The sequence below is a fragment of the Pelodiscus sinensis genome, chromosome 1 (genome assembly GCF_049634645.1).
Source record: "Pelodiscus sinensis isolate JC-2024 chromosome 1, ASM4963464v1, whole genome shotgun sequence".
In the NCBI taxonomy this organism is placed as follows: Eukaryota; Metazoa; Chordata; order Testudines; family Trionychidae; genus Pelodiscus; species Pelodiscus sinensis.
Genome location: NC_134711.1, coordinates 231,442,298 through 231,469,108, shown reverse-complemented (window position 1 = coordinate 231,469,108; position 26,811 = coordinate 231,442,298). Strand labels below are relative to the sequence as shown.

The 26,811-nt window shown below is 45.7% G+C and overlaps 1 protein-coding gene across 2 annotated transcripts in view; it reads right to left on the bottom strand.

Annotated features, from left to right (window-relative positions):
• Positions 1–1,189: 1,189 nt before the first annotated feature.
• The window catches only part of LOC102463419 (interleukin-1 receptor-like 2), a 41,866-nt gene continuing 16,244 nt past the window's right edge, over positions 1,190–26,811 (bottom strand). The window contains exons 3-11 of one of the 2 annotated variants that reach the window (XM_075917359.1): positions 25,394–25,640; positions 22,054–22,240; positions 20,888–21,050; positions 11,913–11,978; positions 9,621–9,744; positions 7,386–7,522; positions 6,590–6,733; positions 4,358–4,519; positions 1,190–2,964 (exon numbers count right to left, since the gene is read on the bottom strand). In XM_075917359.1, the coding sequence (XP_075773474.1) occupies positions 2,603–2,964; positions 4,358–4,519; positions 6,590–6,733; positions 7,386–7,522; positions 9,621–9,744; positions 11,913–11,978; positions 20,888–21,050; positions 22,054–22,240; positions 25,394–25,640 (1,592 nt within the window). In that variant the 3' untranslated portion in view covers positions 1,190–2,602. Of the gene's footprint in view, positions 2,965–3,333; positions 4,520–6,589; positions 6,734–7,385; positions 7,523–9,620; positions 9,745–11,912; positions 11,979–20,887; positions 21,051–22,053; positions 22,241–25,393; positions 25,641–26,811 lie in introns of both variants that reach the window. The other variant, XR_012899761.1, reaches the window with a different exon arrangement.

Sequence of the window (26,811 nt, the reverse complement as noted above, 5' to 3'; positions counted from 1 at the left end):
TTTGAGCTGAACTGCCCCCATCTTTCAAAATATTCATATCCATCTAAAAAATGTGAAATCAGTCTTTATGTACGCACCACTGACATCTAATGGTGAGGTGTGGAAGAGCACTTCAAGAACTGATTTTGTTTGCATGGGCACACCCACCTTGCCTTGGTGTTCAGCATGAGAGGATTGCTTGTCCCAAATGATCACTTTGGGCTGGAGTTGGATCCCCAGTCTCCTTGTTGTAGAGGCAGACTTATAGGTTGAACCTCTCTAGTCCGGCACCCTTGGGACCTGACTGGTGCCAAACCAGAGAATATGCCAAATTACGGGAGGTCAGTATTTTCTAGCAGCATTACCAACACTTCCACTGCTTACTGGGCTCTTAGAAGAGATTTAGGGATAAATTAGAGCTAAACAACAGCACAGAACACTGCGAGCCAGGACTGGTAGCTGTAAACAAACAGCTTTATGAGACCGTAGTAAACTTAGCCACAGCCATGATAAGTGGACATCTGGCTAATCAAAATCATGCCAGGCCCTGAATGTTGCTGGATTATAGAGTGTCGGACTAGAGAGGTTCAACTTGTACTAAAGGATTGTTATCTGTGTTGTGGGACTTGAGGGCAGCCCAACTGTACCTAGCATACCTAAGTGGAGAGACTTGCCCTCAACTAAACAGCACTTGCTAAGCAGGGGACATGGCTTCCAAAGACTTGAGTTGAGAGAGTTTTATATTTGTACCTGGTGGTGTTGGTCTTAGACACCACTTGACCCTTTCTCTCTCCATGGTATAATCACAGAACTAAATTAAAATCAACTGAGAGTCTTGTTACATGCTGTGGAGCTGAAATCCCTAGTGCCTAGATCTTGGATTAGACCTACTGGGGGGACAGTGTTTCTGATGCAACAAGGCTGTGCAGTGTGCATCAGCAGTGAGGCTCCCCAACTAAGGCTATGTCTAGACTAGGGGTTTCTTGTGCAAGCAGCTTTTTTCAGAAGAGATCTTCCAAAAAAACTTCTGCGAATGAGCGCGTCTACACTGCAGATGTGCATCAAAAAAGCAATGCGCTTTTTCAAAAAAAACTCCCTCTTCCCCATCCACACTCACCTTTTTTGCAAAAGAACTCTGCAAAAATGCTTCTTCCTCATAGACTGAGGATTACCAATTGCACAAAACCCCCTCTGTTCTTTCGATTTACTGTCAAAAGAATGCACTTGCAGTGTGGACATAACTCAGGTTTTGTCAGAAAAACAGCCTTTTTTCCGACAAAACTCTGTAGTCTGGACTTACCCTAACAGTTGAAAGCACTTAGCTGAGATCCTGGAGAGCTGTGTTAAGTGGGAGACCCTGAAGAAAACTTGGTTAATGGCCAGCAGAGCAGCTGGCAAGGAGAGGCACAGCCAGTAGTGTGGCTGGCAGTGAGGAGTGGCTAACAGGGCACCTAGTGAGTGTCTCAGCAGTGGAGTGTGTAGGTAGGGTGCCTCCTTACTCCCCTTCCACCCAAGGTGGGAGATGAATTATGCAGATGAACTTCTGAACTCTAGTGTTACACTGATCAAGGACAGCAACTGTGAGTGGGGTGCAGAGGAAGGATGTGCACGAAAGTCCAGCAATGCAAATGTCCCTTTAAGAACCTGAAGGGAAAAGGCACTGCTCAACTTACCTGGGATGCGTCTTTTGGCTCATGGTTTATGTTTATGAACCCTTGCTGCAGTGTTTTCCCAAATTAATGCAGAGTTGCTTTTCTTCTTTTAATACAAGTTTTTGTTAGTCTGACTCTCTGCTTGTAAAAGGAGATGTATGCCTTCTAGAGACACACAGGAGTGGGGTATAATTGGCCCAGGTCACTGGGTGGGGGCTGAAGCTGGTTCTGGTGTTGTATTATTGACAAGGAACCTCCAGATACTGAACCCAACCCTTGTTGTTGCCAACTCTGTCTGGCAGAAAGCTTACAATATATTTGTTGGGAGCTGAAGGTCTACAATTCAGTGTATGATGAGCTTTTACAGGATATACATGGCTATGACTGACCACACATGGTGGCAGGATGAAGAGGATCTAACCTAGGTGAATTGAATAAGTTAGTGATAAAGAATAGATTAATGACCTGTGCTTCTAATTACTGCAATTGTATCACCTAGCTAAAGATATAAAACATCACTTACAAAACTCACAATAAAAATCTTCACCCAGTTAACATAAAAGATACCTGAATGTTCATTATACTTATTCTGCTTTAATACAGTTTTTTCTAGAAACAATCAGTACAAAAAGGGCCTTAAAAGTGTCCTTTCAAAAGCTTATTTTTCTTCCGTGGTTTCTTCTGTGTTTGGTGCTTCTTTTCTGAAATCACCATCACTCAGATTGTCACTAATATAACAATGAAGGAATACTTCTGAGAGTCATGCTAGCTAGTTCTGCACAGCTGAGTGATAAATAATTAGCTTTCTTTAACCTGTGAATACAGTCCTGAAAGGTTTTAAGTGAAATCATCCACTTACCATTCATACAATCAGCATTCTAATAAAATCCATCAAAACAGCATTAAAAAAAGAGCTGCCTACGACCATTAAATTGACATATGCTTCTTCTTTCTATAATGTGAAAGGTGTTTCAGCTTGCTGGCAGCAAGTGTAGTTCTGAAGAAGTCAGATGTCTGGGTGGCATTCGGTATCTGACATTTTTCCAAAATTTTGTATTTGTTGAATAAGATTTCTCTGTGAAGTCTCCTTTCCATCTAATGGCTCCATGCTTTTGCTTAATGTATTTAATTGATTCTGGCATGTTCGTATAGTCCTTTATTTTATCTAGTTCAATCAGAATGACTTTAATTCCATCCTGGATAAGAGCATTGTACATAGCCAGTTGCTGTTCAGAGATATTATCTAATAAACCGCAACTTGATGATTCCGGTGCTAATACAATTATAAGCCTTCTGCTCTGTTTAATGGTTTCATCAACAACATTGATCACAGCTGTAAAAGACAAAGAATGATCAACTTTTGGCTCATACAGAAGAATAGCTCTTCCCCCCATTAAAAATAGAGATTTAATTATGCTGGTGTAAGAGTAAGTAAAGTGGTAAAATCCCTCTAGAAGAGACACTGCTATACAAGTACAAAAGTGTCTATACCAGCATAGCATATATATGTAGAGAAGCAAAATAAGCTATGCAGACACATTCATACTTGTATAATTCTGGCAACACTAGAGCAGTTTTAGGTTTCAAGAAAACCACACACCTTTCCTATATAGGTATGCTGGGAACATTTTAGGTGTGTACTCCACACCTTACTTTGTGATACAGATTATTTGTTTTTTTTAAACCATGCAAAATTACCTACCATAGAGTAACTCAGGTTCCTCAAGACATGTGGCCCCTAGCTGTATTCCACTGTTCATACACATTTTGCATGCACCCAGAGCTGGAGAATTTTGAAAGCAGAGTCTATTGGTCTGCATGTGTGCCCTATCTCACCTTGTGCTGCCAAGCAAGAAGATAGAGAGTGAGGTGGACCAACTGCTTCTTCAGTTCCTTCTCTACTGCAAATCAGAGAACATCTGAAGCAGAGGGGAAGGAAGGCAAGGGGAGGAATACAGATAAGATCACACATCTTGAAGAATCTCCAGTTATTAAAAGGTTAGTAACATTCTCTTCAAGTGCGGGTCCCTATGGGTATTCACTGTGGGTGACTGACAAGCGATACTCAAACAGGAGGAAGGTGAGAGCTTGCAAATGAAGGACTGTGATTCCAAAAGATGTACCAGAAGAGGAACCCTGTACCGAGTTATAGTGTCTCTCAAACTTGTGGATGGAGTTCCTCATAATTGCTTTGCAGGTGTCAAGTAGCAGCACCTCTTAAAGCAATGCTAGAGATGCTGCTTGTACTCTTGTAGAACGAGCCCTTAACTTACAGGGACTGGGGAACAATTACACAGACTGAGTTCCATTCTGTGATTCTTTGCAAGAATATAGTCTGACCCCAGTATGTCCAGTGAAAAGCCCTCCCTTGGTACTGAAAAGCAACCTTCTTTGTCACTGCCTGCTGGAAGAGAGATTCCACTTTGTCTGAGAATCTTCTCTTGAGAGAGGACCCCTAGAGGGGGTGAGGAAGAAAGTTTTGGAGGAGGCAGGGAAATAAACTCAATCGTACAGATAGATGCTAGAATATTTCAAAGCATCTATCATTTCTGAAATTACTATTATAACAAGTGGTGCCTTGCGCTTCTGCCTATGTGTCATGATGTGACCCATGGGACCATACTGATGTGAATCTTTTTTGCCCTGCTCTAGTATTCAAAGAGAATGATAGAAAACTCAGTTCTACTTTAAAGGTAATGAGAGAATACAATCATTTTTCATGTTACCTTTTCCTGGTAAATCATCTCTTCCAAGTATAAACAGATTATACCCACATTTTCTCTCCAAGACCTCAGGAAGCATCTTTAGCACAAAATTATCTGCTGTGGAGATGCTATCTACGGAGCTGATTTTTGGATACAGTACATATGCATCGTAGATCTTCCCATCTGAAACAGCAAGATAGAAGCAATGAGATTGTAAGACAAAAATCATTTAAAAAGAATATTTTCCCACCTTTTCTATTTCACAGTTTATTGCATGAGTTAATTATTTGAATAGAACATTCAAATAACCATAAGTTATTTGTTAAGTGCTGCAAAAAATAATCACCAAAATTAACTGTATTTAATTATTCAGGCAAATTTAAAATTTCCCAAATTTACTGTTTTGCTACCTATTTATAACAAAAAGTACTAAGAGTTGGGGGGCTGCCTAGAAGTTCTTCACTGATGCATTAGAAAAGTGGTTCACATATCCCTGGGGGTACGCATAGGTCTTCCAGGGCTACAACAACTCATCTAGATATTTCCATTTTAAAACAGGCTACATAAAAAGCACTGGCACAGTCAGTACAAACTGAAATTTCATACAATGACTTGTTTATACTACTCTATATACCATGTCAGTGATCCTCAAACTGGGGGTGAGTTCATTTAAATGGAGATACCAGAGACAGCATTAGACTCACTAAGGCCCAGGGCAGAAAACCTGAGCCCTGCCTTGTAGGACTGAAGCCAAAGATCAAGTTCTTCAGTGAGGTAAAACTTGGCATACACAAAATAAATCAGACTGCTAAAAGGAGTACAGGTTGGACCTCCCTCATCCAGCACCCTCAGGACCTGACTGGTGCCGAACAAGGGGATTTGCAGAACAAGGGAAGGTCCTTCCCAACATGGCCTGTGTGTCTCCTGGCTAGGACTCCAGCTGAGCCCTGCTGCTTCCTGCCCGGCCGTGCCTCCCCAGGCTGGAGCTCCTTTGCATGCTGAGGTTCCATGGCTGCCAGGACTTTGGCTGCCGTGGCTTCGTGGTTGCCGGGGCTCTGCAGCCACTGCCGACCTCTGCTACCCCACCTGGTAGCCAGGGCCAGAACTCCCTTTTGTGCTGCCCGCCCTCCCTCAACATGGGCTGCTGGCTGAGTTGTCCTCCACCCCGTCCGCACCTGCCCTGTGGCCCAACCTCCTTATACCATGTGGTCCAAGAAAATCCGTGGTCCTGCCAGACCATGGATGTTGCTGGACCAGAGTGTCCCGGTTAAAGGAAGTACAACCTGTAGAAGAGTGTGCAAAGATTGAGAACCACCCTAACTTCTGTTCTAACACCAAGCAACCAACTACCTTGTCAGCTGCAACAATAAGGCATTTCACATTTTCTGTTCAAAGTGCATGTAAGCTCAGATTTTCAAATGGCAGATTTCCTTTTTCGCTGGCACACACTACACTTGCCAAGACTGCACACATATTTTTTCACCTTCAATTAATTGTAAGTTCACATCTTACACGGTTACTATTAAAAAGTCCTCCAACAAACACACTTCCTCTCATGCTATCTCTATGCCTCGTAGGAATCCCATTCCAATATACATAAAAGTACTGCACTGTCCTCTTTGGAGCCCCTCTTTCTCTGCTATGATACTTACACTGGACAATGATTAGAATTGTAGTGTTCTGTAGCCACTGCTTACCATGTTAACTAGTATCATTCCATTGTTCCCAATGTTCCCAATGTTCCCCTTGGCTGTCTATTGTATCCACCTGTTGTCTATGCAGTCTTAAATTGTAAATTGTGCAGGGCAGAGAATTATAATTTTGCTATATGTTTATACAGAGCCTAGCACAAGAGGTCTCTGGGCTTCTAGGTGCTAGCACAATACAAATAAAAATGACACTACTAAGATGACTGTCCTGAAGTACTTTGGCACCTAAAAGAGAGGATTTGCACTAATATCTGATTGGGCATAAAATACATTGAAGAAGATTGAATCTGTAAAAAAAGGACATGGAGTAGAAGTCCTTCTAAAAATCTGGTACTCATTCTTGTCATCATCCATATTGCGAACACAATGCAACATACAGATGACAATTTAAAACAAGCTTGCTCATTCAAGGATATTTCCTGCCTCTGTTCCCCCTTAACAAAGGCTGCACAAAATAAATGTAGTTTCTTATTCTCATAAGAATTTTTAATGAATCCAGGGATTGTATGCCAGTTACCCTAGCTACATGGCCATACTCACCTACCTTCTTTACTCATAAAAGGATGACAGGATTTTCGATACCAAAGCACAATGTCAATCTTGAAGAACTTGTAGATTAATATGGCAACAACTGTTACAAACACTGATGCAAGGAGTCCTCCAATCAAGTATCCTTGAAAATTTTGAACTGTATAAGCAAAGGAAAATATGTAATATCTCAGTCAAGTTAGGACAAACAAAATTGTGTAGAATTTTATATTTATAACTATGTGAATAATTTATAACAAAAAATATGACATCTCTCCCCTTTCTGTTCAGGAACAGTCTACAAACTGATCATGATTCTCTTTCATGTATTCATTATTCCAAATTATTTGACAAATAATTGCTGATAAGTAATTGCTCAAAGAATTCTAGGTCTACAGTTTGTTTATAAGCAGTTAATTGAAGGTATTCAATACTTGAAATTTATGGTGTCTTGAATGGACACATGGGAACACAGAATGTTTTGGTTCTTTAGCTGGAGAAGCACAGCTCTCAGAATGAGATGTCTGGTGCAAATTCAGAATTTGCTTTTCCATGTGTATCCTACATCACTTGCCTTACCATTGCTGTTTTGGTGAATAACCTTGTAATTAAATCTATAGTAATTCCTTTGACCTTAACGAAGCTACTCCAGATTTACAATTATTTTAGTGCCTCTCTTCTGTCCATTATCTCACATTTTCATGCATTCTTAGTCTGTCCCTTTTCAATGTGTTCCCTTCATCTCCTTTTTAAATTAACTCCCAATCAATCACAAGAGTAGTTCAGAATATTATTAAGACTGAATGCCTAACCTGGCTGTCTTAATGCAATGTAGGCTGCAACTTCACCAGCAAAACACACAAAATGACGTCCGTAATCCTCCTGCTTCACTTCTGTGATGTTGAGCGTCACTGTAGAAAATAAGTACCCATCGGGGAAAGAATCTATTCTAATCAAAAAGGCAGTGAATAATTAAAATAATAAAAGCCACAGTAGGCGGGGTTTTTTTCATTTGAAAATAAAACTGGACAATGGTTATATTTTATCTTCAAAAATGTGCCTGAATTTTTCAAAATAAACAGGTATCTGGAGTCTGTAACTATAGACTCTTTGAATTAGAGAGATCTCGGAGCTCCAGTCCAGAACAGGGCCTCGTGTGTAGACACAAAGGGTGATAGGACCAGGAGCTCTCAATCAAAATAGACTAGATTTATTACACAAATCTAAGATGCTTACCTGGGGTGGGTAAATACTAGCCTGTGAGCTAGATCCAGTTCCCCAGGGTTAACCCTTGGTGGGCTGCCACCTCTATATTTACCTACGCATCTGCAGGTATGGGCAATTACAGTTCCCAATGGCTGGGGAGCTGCTGGAAGTGGTGTCCTCCTCCATGTGGCCTTCTGCAGCTCCCATTGGCTGGGAATGGCAATCACTAGCCAACGGGAGTTGCAATTACCCATTCCTGTGGAGACTCGGGTAAATATAGCAGCCGGGCTAATGGCTGACATTTTATTGCCCACCCCAGCTATCATTGCCCAGTGACAAAGATTGACATGAGACAATTTCATATATAGACAGTGCTCTCAACTCTCATATTCAAACCATAATTTTGTATGCATACAGAAGATAAATGCAGTGGATAAGTAATAGCCAACTTCCATTTGTCAAGGACAAATCACACCAAACCAACCTAATTTCCTTCTTTGACAGAGTTACTGACAAAGTGGATAAGGGGAAAGCAGTAAATGTATCTGAATACCACCCACAACATGATTCAGTTGCAAAAAAGGCCAGTGTTCCAGGGTGAATCAACAGGAGTGTTATATGAAGGAGACAGAAGCAAATTGTTCTACGCTACTTGGCATTAGTGAGGCCTCTGCGGGAGTAGTGTGTCCAGTTTTGGAAGCCATACTTTGAGAAAGATACGAACAATCTGGAGAAAGTCCAGAGCTAAGGAACAAAAGGTTTAGAAAACACAAATGATGAAGAAAGATTAAAAAGCCCCACCTGGGTTTAGTTAGGCTTGAGAAAATAAGACTGAGGGGGGACCTGCTGGCAGTCTTCAAACGCGGTAAGGGGTGTTACAAAGGGGATGTTGATCAGTTGTACCCCTACTGAAGCTGCAGCACAGGAGCGTGAGGTTGCTACGAAAACCTTCCATCTATAAATGTAGGTAAGTACTGGAATAGGTCATCAAGGGAGATTATGGAATCCCCATTATGGGACGATGTTAACAACAGTTTATGCATACACCTGTCAGAGAAAGTCTAGGTCCTCCCTCAGCATAGGAAGGCTGCACTAGATGACCTTTCAAGCTCCATTCCCTACCCTATATTTCTGTGATTTTATTACAAAGTCTCATGATATTTGGCATTTTTTGGAAAGCTTCACCTCATGGAATTGAATAAATGTCTTGAGAATCTCTGTCTTCATTTATAAGGAAAAAAATTCTGCTCCTCATAGTTGAAGAGAAAAGCTTAAAAATATGACCCAAGCACACCTCCAAAACTCAAACCAAGAGACAAACAGAAAAAAACAAAACAAAATCTATTTTTATAAATCTCATGATTTTTTAAAGAACATTTTGCTTTCAGGGACCTAACTCATGACTTTTGAACTCTTGGGGCTAGCAAAACTGCTAGTACATATTATATTTTTTCAAAAGCATGTGAGGTTTCTATTTGTAGCTGTTAAACAGACTTCAAAATATGAGTTACTGAAGCAACTTTCAGAAATATTCTTCTTTGGGGTAGGTGGTGGAACCAATGCAGAGCGGTGATGCTTGGAGGTTATATCCCCTGAGCGGTGCCATGCCCAGTGCACAGATATTTTTTAAGCAGTATTTTCCAAGGCATCCATGTGATTGTTTATGCTAGGATCTATTGACGTTTAGCAGGACATATTATATGTCCAAATTGGTCTCAAAGAAACACAGAATCAGGATCCATCATGGGGAGCAAAGAGAGGCATTACAAACACTAAAGGTATTTTCACACATTGCAGTCAGTGATCAACTGACATACATTTTTATGTGCAAATATACTTACTGATTTCCCTCTTGGACTCTTCCCATAAATGAATAATTGACTAAAGTATTATTGACTCTCCAGGATATACCAACTGAAATATCTTTAGCACTTGATACGTTGCAGTCCACGATAACATTGGACCCTTTAAAAAAGCATTAGAAAATCACCATGAGATAATCTTTAGTTTGCATATTCATGAAACTCACTCATATGAAGGAGCATGGAAAACATTAGCAACCCAAACCTGTGAACATCTAAGAGCCATCTGACAAAGGTGGCGGTTGGCAGAATTATGAAGCTTTAGCAGATCCCTTGTCAGACCATCAGCCTAGCCATCTGTTTTATGAAAGCTAATTTAGCAAATTATAAAGCGACCAGTCAATTAATCCCTTTAGAGAATAAATAGAGAATAAATATATAAATTCTATTCTGATCAAAATGACCATAATTGCCTCTTACATATGACACACCTATGGATGAAATAAAGTTCTCTCTAGGTTGATGGCAGGGATAGGGCACCTGCAGCCCACAGGCTGGATTAGGTCTGTTGCTTCATTTCATCCTGCCTGCAGCAACTCTCTGTCCCTCCCACTCACAGGGCTGAAGTGATAACCGCTAGTTTGCCAGCATGTCTCTGCAGCCCCTGGATGAAGGGGAAATCAGGGAAGTTCAATGTGTTGTCCCCGTCTCCAGCACCAACTCCCCAGTGGCCAGGAACCACGGCCAATGGGAGCATTGGCAGCAGCATGCACAGCACAAAGCTGACTGGCCTCTCAATCTGGAGGCCAGACATGGCAGCTTCTTCTGGGAGCAGCAGGGAGCAAGGGCGAGAAGCCAGCTTTCTCCCTCCGGAAACACCAACTGGGAGCTGCCTGGAGTAACTGCCACTCAGCGGGAGCTCACCATGTGAATCCCCTCCCACACGCCAACCTCCTCTCCCAGGTTGGAACTCCCTCCCACACACTAACTCCCTCTTGGAGCCTGCACCTCAAACCTCCTCCTGCATCACAACGTCCTGTTCCATCCTCAGCTCCACCCCAGAGTCCACACCTTCTGCCAGGGCCTGCAACTCCTTCTATACCCCCAAGCCCCTGCCCCAACCCTGTGCCCCTTCATGCACGCCAAAACCATTGGCTGCAGCCTGGAACCACTCCCCTGCACTCCAAACCCCTCATCCGAAGCCCCACGCCAGAGCCCATACCTCCTCCCACACCTCAACCCTGTGCATTCATTAGAAAGCATTTAAGAACATAAGAATTGTCACATTGGATCAGATCTAAGGTCCATCTAGTATAGTGCTCCACCTCTGACAAGTCAGTGTCAGGTGCTTCAAAAGGAACGTATGAGAACCTTGTGGGAGGAAAATGTGAGATAAAATATGAGAGTAGTCAGACATGGACTAATTGAAGCGTGGGGTTTAATATCCCTCCCAAAATAAATCATATCATCAACTGTAAAAAGTGTGGCTATTTTTGTTATTTCTAGCAACATTCAAAACAGTTTTTGAACTCAAAGATTTCCTTTAACAGCAAGCTCTGCAATTGAATTACATGTTATGCAAAAGGCAACTTAGTTTCAAATCTGCCACTTCTCATTGTGTTAGGAGACAAGGAGGACAGAAGCTCTTCCCTTCCATATAATTTACTACTGTGTATGCTTTTTTCTATCTTCAGGTTTTATACTGCTGCCCATCACCATGCCATCTAACCATCTTCCATGTGAAACCAATAGTAGTAATACAGTCCCAAGCAGACAGTGCAGACTCTGGCACTTTTCCCTTTTTGGAATCAAAACTAAGCCTGGAGCGGGGTGAGGGGGGGGAGGGAGGAGACTTGTTTGTTTTTGGGGAGGACTTCTATCAGAATTTCTTATTCATTTCCTTTCTAAGATGAACAATCGAAATCTATTCAAGATTGCTTCATAAAGAATTTTTCCACAGCCCTAATTGTTCTCATTGGCCTTGTCTAAACTTCCCTTTTATTCTCCTCATGGCAAGTTACTCAATATTTATGTAGGATGGTCAAACAATAACAAGTAGACCACTTAGCAGCTGCTACTTCAACCATGTAAGAAGCTAAGCCACAGCCTCAGCTTTTTTAGCAATCCCAACAAGATTGACAGGAGATAAATGAGGAATTGCCCCCTTTTTAATAAAAAGAAGACTATAAATGGAGATTCAATGAATTTTGAAAAAATACTGGAAAGATTTCCCAAACTCAAGTAGTTGGAGGACCACAACAAAGAGGTTAAGCGCTGAAAATGAGACAAAATACTTTACATTTTATAATGTACTCTGAGCCAATTTCTTACCAAGTTCCACTTCAATTGTATTGTTTCTTGGATAAAGAATTTCAGTTCTCTTATTCGGTGGAGTCTCTAAAATTAAAAAAAAATGCATAAAAACAAAATTTTATCAGAAATAATCATAAGTAATGGCAAAAACATCTAGTGCGGCACTAACTTAGGAATACCACTAACTGCAAAACAAGGATACAAAACTGTTGCCTGTAGACCGTACTGTTCTTTTGCAAAGAACAGCATCTCAAACCTTTTCAAAAAAGTATTTTTCTATATGTTTGCTTTGCATTTTCTTGTTCTTTTCTTTCTGAAAAACCTCCATAAAACAATAGACAGATTGGCTACGTCTACACTGGCCACAATTTCCGGAAAAGCCATGCAAATCAGGTAAGTCAGGATAGGGAAATCCGCGGGGGATTTAAATATCCCCCGCGGATTTAAATAAACATGTCCGCCGCTTTTTTTCCGGCTTGGGGAAAAGCCGGAAAAAAAGCGTCTAGACTGGCGCGATCCTCCGGAATAAAGCCCTTTTTCGGAGGATCTCTTATTCCTACTTTGAAGTAGAAATAAGAGATCCTCCGGAAAAGGGCTTTATTCCGGAGGATCGTGCCAGTCTAGACGCTTTTTTTCCGGCTTTTCCCCAAACCGGAAAAAAAGCGGCGGACATGTTTATTTAAATCCCCCGCGGATTTCCCTATCCTGACTTACCTGATTTGCATGGCTTTTCCGGAAATTGTGGCCAGTGTAGACGTAGCCATTGAGAAAAGAGCAAAAGTAGGGAAAGAGGTAAAACATATTGATACATCATCCCAAAATATCACTATACTTTTACTCTCCTTGCTGCTTCCCAATTTGTAGTAACCAGGATAGCAGTCCTCTACTTAATCCAGACAATTAAAAAAGAGATGAACTACAAATACCAGAAATACTAACAAATAACTTAACAGTAGTAGTTTTGTAGAAAAATCAGAACAGTTTTCCTGTAAAATAGTTTTGCTTAATTTGTGATGGATAACAATCATAGACAGGGCTTGACAAATAATGCAATATACTCGCCACAGGTGAGTAGATTACAACCCGGAAGAGCCAGGTTCGGGCGATCTGCGCATGCAATCTGTGGTTTGGCGAGCCCTGATCATAGAATCATAGAGCTGGAAGAGACCTCAGAAGGTTATCAAGTCCAGTCGCCTGCTCTAGGCAGGACCAATCCCAACAAGATCAACCCAAACTTATGCTAATTAAACCTTTGTACTACACCACACTATCACATTTCTTATTCTTACAGCCGTGTAAGCTGGTCAGCTCGGAAAAGGGCACCTTCCCTTCGGAGTCAGTGGGTGGCCACTCCAACCCATTACACCCGGATCTGTCTCTAGGGGGAAATTAACATATCAAATAACCAGTCCGGGGTCCCCCGCTCTTACCTCAAGGTGGGGTGACAAAAGTAACCAATAACAAAGGTGGCCTGGGCTTGGGCAGGCCAACAAATGATAGGTAGAGGCCCGGCCTTAGTTCAGGGCAGGCCACCAAGTATGTGGTGAGGAAGGCCCAACCCTAGTTCAGGGAAGGGCCGCCGGTAAACAGTTTGTGGCCCTGTAGCCCGACCTTCGGTCAGGGCGGGGCAGCAGTTTATAAGCCCAGTCCTTGGTCAGGGCAGGGTGGCAGGCAAAGCAGTTTATAAGCCCAACAGTTAATCAAGGCCCAGCCTGGTTCAGGGTGGGGCAGCAGGAAAACAGCTTGTAAAGGCCCAGCACTAGCTCAGGCGGGGCAGTAAGGAAGAAGTCTAAACAACGTATACAATTGGGCCTCCTTGCTCAGGAGGGTTGCAGGCACCTTGCCAGCAATGGCGGAGAGGGGAGGCTACCACACAAGCGATGGGTAGTGGGTGGGAGGGGCACAGGCCCGCCCACTCCACTGTGCCCCGGCCCAGGGCCCTAGAGGCAGCAGTTTACTGCTGCTGAATCAGCGGGGGCTCCAGCCCGAAAACGGGCATGTCTATGTCCATGCTGTCACCTGGGCTTCTTCCCTCCTCCCCCTCAGTGCTTACCTAGCAGTCGCGTAGGTCTCCCGCAGAGTCACAGGGATCCAGGTCCATTGGCCACTCCTCAGCGGCTTGCAGGGACTTTGGGAAGTCTGGGGAAGTCTGTTGTTCCTCCAGGCCGCTGTGCAGCAGGGTCCCCGGTTGTCCACGCCAGCTCTCCACCTCACCACGCCTTAGCCCTCTTCCTCAAGGTGTAGGGAAGTCCTCTGGCCTCTTCAGTAGTCAGTGCCTCACTGGTCTGGCTGGCAAGCTTTTTACCTCTGGCCCAGCCCCGTGGCTTCTGGCCAGGTGGCTCATTAGGGCCAGATGTAGCCCACCAAGGCTTTGGGAGAGGCACCTCTCTTTGGGGTCAGTGGGTGGCCACTCCAACCCACTACACACACACACCCTCAACTCCAGCTCCTGGGTATCGGGGCTGGACTCTAGACCTTCTCCAACTCATGATAAAAAGTCCGCATTGGTGTTCTCTTTCCCGGGCTGGTTCTGGACTGTAAATGCGTGCTGTTGTACGGTGAGATACCACCTCATTATTCTGGCATTGCTGTCCTTCATGGTATGCAGCCACTTGAGTGGTTCATGGTCCGTCACCACCATGAAGGGGCTGCCCAAGGGGTAGTACCTCAAGGCATCATTAGCCCATTTAAGGGCCAGGGCTTCCTTTTCCACCACAGAGTAGTTACTCTCCCTTGGGAAAAGCTTTCTACTTATATATAGGACCGGATGTTCCTCTCCCTCTATGTTCTGAGACAGCACAGCTCCTAACCACACTTCTGAGGCATCTGTCTGAACCACAAAGGGATGGTTGAAATCAGGGCTAAATGGCACTGGCTCTCGGCACAGACGGTCTTTGAGAGACTGAAATGCCGCCTCACACTCTGGTGTCCAGCGTACCCTCTGGGGACTGTCTTTGGTTAAGAGAGAGGTGAGCAGGGCTGCAATGGCCGCAAATTGGGGAATGATGCGCCAATAATACCCCGCTAGGCCCAGAACTTGTCGCACCTTCCTCTTGGTTGTAAGTGCAGGGCAGTTTTGTATGGCTTGGACTTTATCTATGAGGGGGCGTACTAGCCCATGCCCCAACTGGCACCCCAGGTAGGTGGCTTCTTGTCAGCCAATCCGGCATTTCTTCAGTTTGGCGGTAAGGCTGGTGTCTCGCAGAGTCCGAAGCACAGCGGCCACCTGGAGGAGGTGTTTGTCTCACTGTTGGCTGTAAATGAAGTTGTCTAAGTAGGTGGTGGCATTCTGCGTGTGGGGCCTCAGCCAGCTGTCCATCATGCGCTGGAACGTCACAGGAGTGCCGTGAAGGCTGAAGGGCATCTGGACAAAGTGGAATAGCCCAGCCAGGGTGGTAAAGGCTGTCTTCCTGGGACAGCAGATCCAGTGGGATTTGCCAGTACCCCTTGGTCAAATGGAGGGTTGTGGTATAGTTGGCGGTTCCCTGACGATCCAGCAGTTCTTCAATCTGTGGCACTGGATAGGCACCGACCTTAGAGATGGCGTTCACCCTCCGGAAATCGATGCAAAACCGTATGCTACCATCTGGCTTTGGCACCAGCACTACAGGACTTCGCTACTCACTTCTAGACCATTCGATCACCCCAAGCTCCCACATTGCTTGGAACTCCTTTCCCACCACCTCCCTCATTTATTGGGGGAGGGGGCGATTACCCGCCCAGACTACCTGGCCGGGCATTGTCTGTATTACGTGGGTCGCTCTGGTGGTTTGTCCAGGAAGCGTGGTAAAGGTCTTTCGGAAGGCCTTCAGCAGGCACCTAGCTTGCTTCTGCTGCAGTTTGGTCAGCGTCTCCCCCAGCTGCAGGGTTTCGTCGTTACTTGGGTCTGGCACCTGGGGCCCTAGAACAGCTTCTGGTGGGTATAGATTAATGAGCAGTACTTCACGCTCCTGCCAGGGTATGAGGAGGTTTATATGGTAGATCTGCTTTTCTTTTTGTCAATGTGACTAGTGCACTTCGTACATTACTGGCCCCATACGCCGTGTGACCTCATACAGGCTTTGCCACCAGGCAAGGAGCTTAGATTCCTCTAAAAGGAAGAGAATAAGGACTTGGTCCCCAGGCTAAAAAATCCTTTCTCAGGCTCCCTGGTTGTAATTTCACTCCTGGCCCACATGAGCCTCCTGTAGGTTCTCACGAGCCAACATCCCAGCCTGGGCCGTCGTTCTTGAAATTGGGACACAAATTGGAGAAGGCCTTGTGAGGCTGAAGAAGTGTTCTCCCAGGTTTCCCTCATTAAGTCCAGCACTCCCCGAGGCCGGCGACCATCGAGGAGTTCAAATGGGGAGAACTGGGTGGTCGACTGTGGCACTTCCCGGATGGCCAATAACAAGGGTGTCAGCAACTGGTCCCACTGCTACAGTTCCACTGGGGAGAATTTCTGCAACATCCCCTTTAGAGTTTGATTAAATCACTCTACTAAGCCATCTGTCTGCAGGTGGTACACCAACGTCTGGAGTTAGCGGATGCCCAGGAATGCACAGACCTCTTGGAGCAACCAGGAGGTAAAATTCGTCCCTTGGTCGGTGAGCAGCTCTCGGGGCAGACCTACTCTGGCAAAAACCTTCACCAACTCAGCTGCAATAATGCAGACCATCGTACTCCACACCAGGATAGCCTCTGGGAAGTGAGTTGCATAATCCACCAGGACAAGAATGTGTGTGAACCCTGTCCTGCTTCTGGGAAGTGGACCAGCCAGGTCCATCGCGACCCATTCAAATGGGGTGCCTAATATGGGCATGGGCACCAGGGGAGCCCATGGACCCCCCCGATTGGCAGCTAGCTGGCACTCTGGACATGACTGGCAGTAGTCTTTCACTTCTTGGTACACCCCAGGCCAGAAGAACCAGGCCAGGACTTGGGCCAAGGTTTTGTCCTGGCCCAGGTGTCCAGCGGTGGCGATGTCATATGCGAGTCTCAAGACGGCTCTCCGATGGCAGCGAGGGACAACTAATTGGGACTGGACCTCTCGGGTCTGTGGATCCCAGCCCACCCGATACAGGCGGTCGGATACCAATTCACAGGGCTCGACAAATAATACCCAGAAGAGCCAGGTTTGGGCGATCTGCGCATGCGCAGAACGATCAGTGCACGCGCAGATCGCCAGACAGCGTGGCTGGTGAGCAGGGCTCGCCATGGTTCGGCGAGCCCTACCAATTCAAAATGGGGCCACTGCTCAGCCGCCCGGGCATCCATGATAGCCCTGTTGACGCGGGCCACTTGGTCGTAGGCAAACCGCAAGGACGGGTCCTCCCGCTGGTCCTGGGGCAAGTCCACCTGGCAAGTTGGTCCTAGGGTGTCTCCCGAGGGCCTCTCCGGCTGGCTCGGACCCTCAGATCCTCCTGCTCCCTCAGTTTGCTCCTCCCCTTCTGCGGTGAGCTCTGCATCTAAGGGGACGTCCTGAGTGGTGGGGGAACGGTTGCAGACTCTGTGGATTAGATCTGTAAATCCTGGCCAGTCTCAGCCCGCTATAATGGGGTACAAGAAAGCGGGGCCCCCTCCCCCCGCCACTTCTTCAGTTACGCTGGCTCTAGTCAGAGCCACTTGGGCACGTGGGTAGGTCTTGACATCCCTGTGGATAAACTGGAGCCATAGCTCTCCATTGGGCACTACTGGCAACAGGACTACATCCTTGCAAACCAGGGTCTGTCCACAGCCGGAGTCAATGAGAGCCACCACCTCCCGGGCAGCCACAGTTACCAGTACTGTTAGTTTGGGCGGGCCCAACTGATGGGCCCAAGATTCCCTGGTGTACACCCGCCCAAACTTATAGTCTATCTTGGGACAGTCAAGCTGGAGATGCCCCAGGCAGCCACAGGAGAAACAGGGTCCCAGATTCGAGCGAGCTGGCTAGGTAGAAGCCTCTGGAGGTGGGTTCTTTGGGACATTCCCACTGCTTGTCAGGCAGGGTCTCTGAGGTTGGCGTTCCTAGGGGCTGGTCGGTCAGCCTCCTCCTTATATCTGGGCCCCATTCACAGCCGCCAGAGTTGACCTATCGGGCCACCCAGCCACCACCAGCCCCACTCAAATGCCACCAGTGCCGATGGAGGTTCCCTGGGGCTCCCTGGCCAACGCTCCCTTGCTGTAGTCTGGCCCCAAAGCTGTTGGGGCTTTCCCAGCCCTGACTGGTCCCGCTGCCACCTGGAGTTCCCCAGGCCCACCTGGCCCTGCTGATGTAGGACGGAGTGGGAGGGGGGCGTTCCCCAGCTAGGACGCCTGGCCACCCAGGCCTGCTGCCACTGAGAGTTTCCCAGGGTTCCCCCGCCGGGGCTGACTGGCTGCCGCTGGCCCTTCTGCCAGGATCAGTCCTGTTCCCGCCAGGGGTTCCCTGGTCTGGGGCTCTACAGCTGCCGCCTGGTCCAGCTAACACTGGGCAGTCCCTGGCTGGGGCAGGGATTCCCCGTTTCCTGCCTGGCCCTGCTGATGCCGGGGCTCCCCAGCCAGCACCTGGCCAAGTCACTGCTGACCTAGCTAGGGCTCCTCATCCCTGCATGCTCCCACTCCTGGTCTCCAGGGCTCTTTGGTCCAAAACATCCATGACCCTGCTGGACCACAGATGTTGCCAGACCAGAGAGTTTTCGATTTGGGAGGCTCAACCTGTATCATCACAGAATTATTCACAGAAATAGCTATCAGTAGACATATATTATATCCCTCTGCAGAAGCCTAGTATCAGTCATGCTCATCTTCTCCCAACCACCTTGCAAGCCCTTCCCAGCCACCCACAGAGTTTCATTCGTCTTCTAATGTCCCTTTTGTGCTCCCATACTTCTCCACATCCAGAATGCCGCATGCACTTCCCCCTTCATCCTAATCCACCACATACTCTCTCCAACATCCCCACTCCTCACCATGTTCTCCTATTTCCCTAGCATATGCAGGTTTCAAGCAGCAATCACTGACTTTCAGTGCCCAGCACTTTAAAGGTGGTAGCTAGTCTGTTCTAATAAGGAGACTTCATTGATTCAAGAAGAGGAGTGACTGACAGAGGCAGTGGATGACAAGTAGCCAAGCAATTAGATGAGTTACTTTGTGTGTGTGTGTGTGTGTGTGTGTGTGTGTGTGTGTGTGTGTGTGTGTGTGTGTGTGTGTTTTAATTTAAATAAACATATAAAATAAGGAAAGGCTCTAAAAATGCAGGGGTAAATAAACAAAGGCAAAGATTATTTTAACTGTTGCAACCTAGTCCCGCCAGGCAGCAGCAGGACTGACAAGCTCCAGGGTGTGCTACCAGGCGGCCCTGCTGCCAGGCTCCTGGCCCCACTGCCAGGCAGCCCCTCTGCCTCCCCTTCCCCTTCCCTCCCCAGTGTCACCAATTGGCAGGCATCCCTGCTGCTTGACTCCCAGTTTCACTGACACAGGGCAGCCCCACTAATAATAAACAGGGCTCCCAGACACCAGCCCTTCACCAGGACTCCGATCCTGGAACATCCATTCCGGACCAGGGATGTTGCCAGATCAGAGCGTCCTGGTTAAGAGCGATTCAACCTGTACTACAAAAACTGGTAAGTCCAGTGAAAACTTAAAACTGTGGAAAATGTAATGGCAACAAAAGCAGTTTTAAGAAGAATAAAGATGTATTTATTTTAAGAACGTGAGAAATAAAACACACATATCAGCAAAGTAAGAAAAGGGGGGCATTCAAAAAAATGAACTCACTCACTGCCCTTGCCATTTGTGCTACTCTGAGGGCCAAGGCAGCCCAAAAACTGTCCTTAAGGAGCATCTAGAAATGGCTCTGGCATAGGTAACTCTGCACCACGCACTTTTATTCTGTGTGAGCAGCAAATGGGCAAGGGAAGGATGGACCAGAGCACATGGTCAAGTTGTCCCCTGAGATGGGGTTCTTTCATCCCCAGAATCATGGGGGTGAGAAGATGATGTTAGAGTATTAGAATATTTTCTACTCCTCAGCTGGGGATTATTTACCCAGTCAAGTTGAACACTAGCTAGACAACAGGACCTCATTGCTGTTGCAGTTTGCTTCCCTCCAGTTATTTTTCAAACCCAGCTGCCACATCCTGTCTTAAAATCAGGGTCTGTCTTTGTTGAGAGTATTCGCACTAGAGCAGCTGCACTGATAAAAGCAATGTAGAAGCACTGCACGGCTGGCCTTACCATGAGGCGAACTGAGGCGGCCTCCTCAGGTGCCAGACTGGGGGTTGGGGGGTGGGGGGGTGCCACCAGGACCCAGAGTGTAGAAAATTGGGTCTGCTGCTGGTGTGTATGTATTCTCTCTGCTCCAGATGCACAGAGATGGTGGAGTGCTGTGCTGGAGGAAGGAAGGCACAAGAGACGTAACAGGCAGGCAGGAGAAAAGGTGGCATGGGGGTGTCATTTGAGCTCCCCGCCTCAGGTGCCAAAATGTTGTGGGCCGGCCCTGAAGCACTGCACCAGTGAAAAACAGAGCTTGCGCTGGGGGGTTTGCATCACTGCTGCGACAGCAATACGAATACTCCCAGTTTAAAATCATGGTAAGCTACACTAGTGAGTACAAACCTCATTGTACATCAGGGAAGTGCTCTCCCTGGGGGTTTGCTTCAATGTAAAGTACCTGAGCTGTTACACCAGTACATCTACCCCCAATATAGAACAGGCCCTTATTTTGTAAGCCTATCCAGACAAGGCCTTTGTTTTTCATGTATGATTGTACAGCTCCTAGTGCAATCAGACCCCAAATCCTGACTGAAAACAAAATCTCTATTTATTATTACTGTAATACCAACAAAAATAGTATTAATAGTTTCCAGTCTTCAGTCTCTCTTTTACATTTAAGGTTGTAAAAGAATTACTAACAAATGATATTTTAGTGGTCCAATTTGGCATTCCTTTAAATCCCCACTAACCAATTAACTGACTGGAACTTGTGCATTTACAAAAAAAATTAGATAATATTGAACTCTAAAAATGCACTGAATAAAAATTAGACTTACCTATAACAGTTACATTAATGTTTCGTGAAATGTTATATTCTTTCCCCATATATTTATATGTCATTTTGCATAAGTAATTTCCTGAGTCATTTACATTCGCATTGGTTATTATGAGATCATCATTCCGAGATGTAAATCTTTCATTTTTAGTCAGGTTACATTCCTAAATACAACAAAAAGTGCTTTGCTAAATAACAGAGAACAATACAGGACTAAAAAATATCAATTTCAAATATTCCTTGTCATGGAATGTGACAAAGTAGTTTTACCAGTTAGGTTCAATATGAATTTTAGGTTAAAATTAGAACAACTGAGGGTTTTTTCCTCCATCAGAGGCAGCAGCATGGGGTACCAAGTGGGAGTTGATCTGTGAAGGGAGCTGGTTTAAAAACCAGATCCCCTGGGGGGTGGGAGGGAGACTGGGCTCCCAGACCTGGTGTGAGCCAGAACTGAGCCAGGCTGCCTGCCCGTATGACTCCTAGTTCACTTTAAATGAAGAGCCGAAGAGGGGGTACGTCCCGGACCCAGTGCAAGCCAGGACTAAGCTGGGCTGCTAAAAATTTTACTGTCGGGGGAGGAGGAAAAACACAGGTAGTCTATAGCATTCACCGATAAGCTTTTGCTTATCAGTTACTCAACTGCACTATTATATCCCTAGGTCACCCTACTCAAGAACAAAATCACCCTACTGTGAAAATACATATATCATGAGAGAGATTTTTAAAAATCACATTTTATTCGATATGGGGGAAAGGGAAGATGAAATCACCTTCAAAACAATAGGCCCCTTGAGTGTCAGATGGGAAGCTAAAACAGACAAGCTTATCTACACTTTATAATAGTCATATAGTCTCTATAATAGTCAAGTCTCCCTTGCATGTACTTTTCTGATTCTCAACTATTATGGACTTCTTTGCATTTCAGAACAAGTCAAACTTACAATTTAAATGGTACTAATTATAAATAGAAGATCATTTTAATTTGAAAAAGCTCATGCATTTTCAGCAACAATCAAACTTTGCGTGAATCACATCCTATTTCATTGAAAAAAGTAATATGGTTTATTTTTTTCTCCCATCCCACCCTCCACTATCAATTCTAAACAATTAAAACACAAAATCATAGTTGAAAATGAAATAGAAGACAGACCCCACAAGATCTTATACCTTATACCAGTGAACGAGTGAAGTATTTTTCTCATCTCTGAAGAAGTCTAGATAAGGACACACAATCTTTACACTTGATGATGCTGGTACCTCTTGAGGATAAAGATAATTCCCATTGAAACACAAACCAGCAGTATTTTTGAAAACTGTTATATTGAAGTATATTTTGTTGCAGCTTGTTAAATTCCTGTAATGAAAATAAAACAGCTGAATTACAGTTCTAATATTTTTTCATGTTTATATTATTTTCCTTTTCATACCTGCTGCCTTTTCTCCTTGGTAAATTCTAATAGAGCTTTAACATCAGGCTGGAAACAGCTCCCTTCAGAAGCAAATCCATTGATGTGTAGCTCACAGAGGGTATGTCTACACTACAAAGTTAGTTCGAACTAACAGACGTTAGTTCGAACTAACTTTCATAGGCACTACACTAGCGCTCCGTTAGTTCAAATTAAATTTGAACTAATGGAGCCCTTAGTTCGAACTAGGTAATCCTCATTCCACGAGGATTAAGCCTAGTTCGAATTAACTAGTTTGAATTAAGGGCTGTGTAGCCCCTTAATTCGAACTAGTGGGAGGCTAGCCCTCCCCAGCTTTCCCTGGTGGCCACTCTGGCCAACACCAGGGAAACTCGTCTGCCCCCCTCCCGACCCCAGACCCCTTAAAGGGGCACGGGCTGGCTACGGTGCCCGTGCCAGGTAGAAGCCTGCCAGCACCCAGCCAGCAGACCCTGCACCTGGCATGGATCGAGCCAGCCACCCGATGCCCCCAGCCCTCCCCCTCTTCCCGGGACCAGGCTGGCGGCTCCCGGGAGCTTGCCCCGGACCGCAAGAGGCGGGCACCCGCCTGGGCTAGTGCGGACATCGTGGACCTCGTCCACGATCTCCGCACTAGGCACAGGAAGGTGGCCGGCTAGGGCAGGAGAGCTGCCAGCCTGGCCACTCAGGAGCAGGAGTGCATGAAAATCAAGGGGGTCCACTGAGACCCCCGACCCTGAGCCCTGAGCTTAGAATGGCCGTCCTGGGTCAGACCAAAGGTCCATCTAGCCCAGTAGCCTGTCTGCCGACAGCGGCCAACCCTTGGGACCCTGGAGGGGATGGACCGAAGACAGTGACCAAGCCATTTGTCTCGTGCCATCCCTCTCCAGCCTTCCACAAACCTTGGGCAGGGACACCACTCCTACCCCCTGGCTAAGACTACTCCATGGACCCAACCTCCATGACTTGATCTCACTTCCCTTTAAACTCTGTTCTAGTTGTAGCCTTCACAGCCTCCTGCAGCAAGGAGTTCCACAGGTTGACTCTTTGCTTTGTGAAGAACAACTTTCTGTTACTAGTTTGAAGCCTGTTACCCATTCCTTTCCTTTGGTGTCCTCTAGTCCTTCTTTATGGGAACTAATGAAGAACTTTTCTGTATGCACCCTCTCCACCCAACTCCTGCTTTTAGAGACCTCTATCCTGTCCCCCCTCAGTCTCCTCTTTTCTAAGCTGAAAAGTCACAGTCTCTTTAGCCTCTCTTCATATGGGACCTGTTCCCAACCCCTGATCATTTTAGTTGCCCTCCCCTCTCCCAGCCTCTCTCTTCTCCCTCCCACCTCCTTTTCCCAGTCTCCCCCAGTTTTGTTCAATAAAGACAGATTCCATTTTTGAACACAATTGTCCTTTATTTTGTACATCAAGAATAGGGGCTAGGGAAGGGTAAGTGGAAGGAGGTGAGGGAGGAATGGGGTACGAGCCCCCGATGGGGAGGACTGGGCTGGCTCTGCGTGCTTCTGGGGGTGGAAGCTCTCCTGCAGCCCCCCAACTGACACCTCTCCCCAGATGGCAGCCTGCGGCAAGTGCACCCGGGCTGATGGCCGAGTGCTGTGATGTGCTGAGTGTGGACACTCAGGGCACTCCAAGCCAGGACTGCTTTGCAAGCGGGGCACCCCTGAGAACTGTCTGTCCGGAGTGGGGGTCGGGACCCTTTAAGCACAGCCCTCGGCTAGCCTGAGACAGCATCTCCATGCTCTAAGTCCTCCTGTGATGTCCTGCCGGCACTGCTTCCGGCCAGCCTTAACCTCGGTTCAGGGTCCACTCAATGTGGACATGCTAGTTCGAATTAGCAAAACGCTAATTCGAACTAGTTTTTTAGTCTAGATCTGTTAGTTCGAATTAGCTTAGTTCGAATTAACTAATTCGAACTAAGTTAGTTCGAATTAACGTTGTAGTGTAGACGTACCCTGACTGACAAAGGGTCCTGTATCAAGAATGTCCTACTCCACTCTCACCTCCCCAGCTCTACTTCCCCTAGTATAAATTCCTCTATCCATTCCATAATTCAAGAAGCCCAAACAATTACAAAAAAACCCCACCCATGTTCAGGTACGATATTGCACAAAATGTTACTTTTATTTATGAACAAATTAAGAGTTAGATCCTGTGGGTTAGCTATGGTGCATAGGATGTAGATCGGCATGAACACACACATGGTTTAAAGCTTTTCTTTGCACTCCTCCAAATCTGATGCAGCATAAATTCCTCTTTCCAAGTTTCAGCAGCCTTCAAAGGATGCAAAGAAGGGGAAAAAAGGACTGGTGTAGTGCAAAGTGTCATCTAGCTATGCTTCCTTTTCCACTGAAGCAAAGAAAGGCAATAACCTGAGAGTCCCTTACACTGGCTTTTAGCCACCAGAATTTTTTCCTGACATTGGGGTGATCTTCCTTGTGCTGCTTATGCCAACTTTATGACCAGAGGATTTTGGGGTCAGAAGACCAGCCGCTGCACTATATTAGAGAACCTGGTACTAGGGATGTTAAAATGCATTTAATTAAGTAACCGTATTACTGCTGAAAATTTCAGCGGTTACATGCAGGGAGAGGGGAGGTGGCTCCTCAGGAGCAGGTGCGCACAGAAAGCCTGCGCCAGCTCCCCACACATACTGGCTTTCCCTTCACCTCCCCCTTTTAAGCTGGCTTCCTGCGCCTACCAGGAGCCTGCATGTTACTGTGAACTTTTAACCAATGAGCCCAGGCAAGGAGCAGGGCCAGCAGTTGGGAGGGGAGCCTTGACCTCCCTTGGTCCAGCAAACTCTGTCATTCAGGATCACGCAGGTCCTGAGAGTGCCAGACCAGGGAAGTCCCACTTGTAGCTCTGTTTTTAATATTAAACCCTAAGTATTTGTGATGCAGAAATTACAAGTTAACTCTAGAATTAAAATCAGAAAAATAATTTAAATCTTTAAGGATTTAAGCTTTTTGAAGCTCACCGCTACAACAGTGTAGCTCTGGTTAAAAAAAAAAAACACATACACATACACATACACTACCCTCCCCCCAAATCAAAGGCAAACACATTCTTACCATATGACACATTCATAGGAACCCGAGTCTTCTAAAGTTGCAGGGACAAACCAAAGCATGTTCTCATGTTGATGTATTCTGGAATGTTTCACTTGAGTCACAAGCATTTTTCTCCCACTTTTATACCAAGTCAAGTTGTAATTCATGTGCGGTGTTTTATCTAATAGACAATCAATAGTAAGAGGCTCTCCTACCAGTACAAATACCGAACTTGGAGTAAGCAGTGCTTCCTGTACCGTGCATTCCTCTAAAAAACAAGGAGACAAAATAAAAAAATAAGACCACTATAGAACTTTAGAGACAAATTTCTTGAATAGGTTTTCAATATTCATTCTTAAATACTCTCGTGGGACAGGTACCTGCAGCATCTATAAACTAAATGATACTCTATAATTATACACAAAAACTCTCTTAGTGAATTCAGTGCAGAGTACTTTTGAAAATCTCATTTAACATTGGTACCAGTACTGTCCACTCTTTTCAACTGTTCAGACCATGCAGCCTGGCCAGCATCAACTCTCCCTCTGAAATATGCTGAATATAAGAGGAATATTCCAGTTCCCAAGGAATGGCAACTATTCTCCACCTGGCTTTCTCCATTCCAATGTGAAGAAATTGAGATTGCAAAGTATTGAAACAAAAGTCCTTCTACAGTTTCTAAGACTGCACATTGGGGGATGATGGGAGAAAAGGAGAATTTAATGGGGTTGTTACTTCCAACTTCTGCTATCCTATCCCCTGCTTGCATGAGCTTTCTGCTGCTTTGCTATCAGCAGCTACATAGAATCAACAGATACATGAGGCCTTGTGACTATAAAATAATTTGTCTTTGACAACGAAAGATTTACAAATCTAGATCTTTTGACACTTTCTGTGAGAATTTCAAAGTGTCATATTTAGAATCTTCAATATTTTTCCAATGCCTATTTAAAAATGCCTAAATGTGCAGAACACGCATAATGCACTGCCGACCTTCACACCAGGAAAACGTAAAACTATGGTTTATGAAAGGTTATCAGCACCCTAAACAGGGAATGCTGACCGGTTCCGCTGAACTGCGAGGTTTGGAGCATCTCCCCGCTTGCTCCAGGCAGGAGGCTGCTCCAGCACCACAGGGCCCATCGCATGCAGGAGCAGCTCCAGCTATCCAGCCAGAGCCACCCCCGTCCATGGCAGCCCACCCCACTGTAGGTTACATGTTGGCTCTCCAGGAGAAGGGCCAGCAGGGGCTGCCAGCCCTGCTCCTGGGGAGCTAGCTGCAGAGCACACCCTGCTCTCTCAGGCAAGTGGCTTCGCTGCGGCAGGGAAGCCTCCTCCCTAGGAGACTTCACTGCAGCTTATTTAAACTTTATACTGCAGAGCCTGCAGCGTATGTAACCTCTGGGATTTTCAGTGGTTACATGATTACCTATTTAACC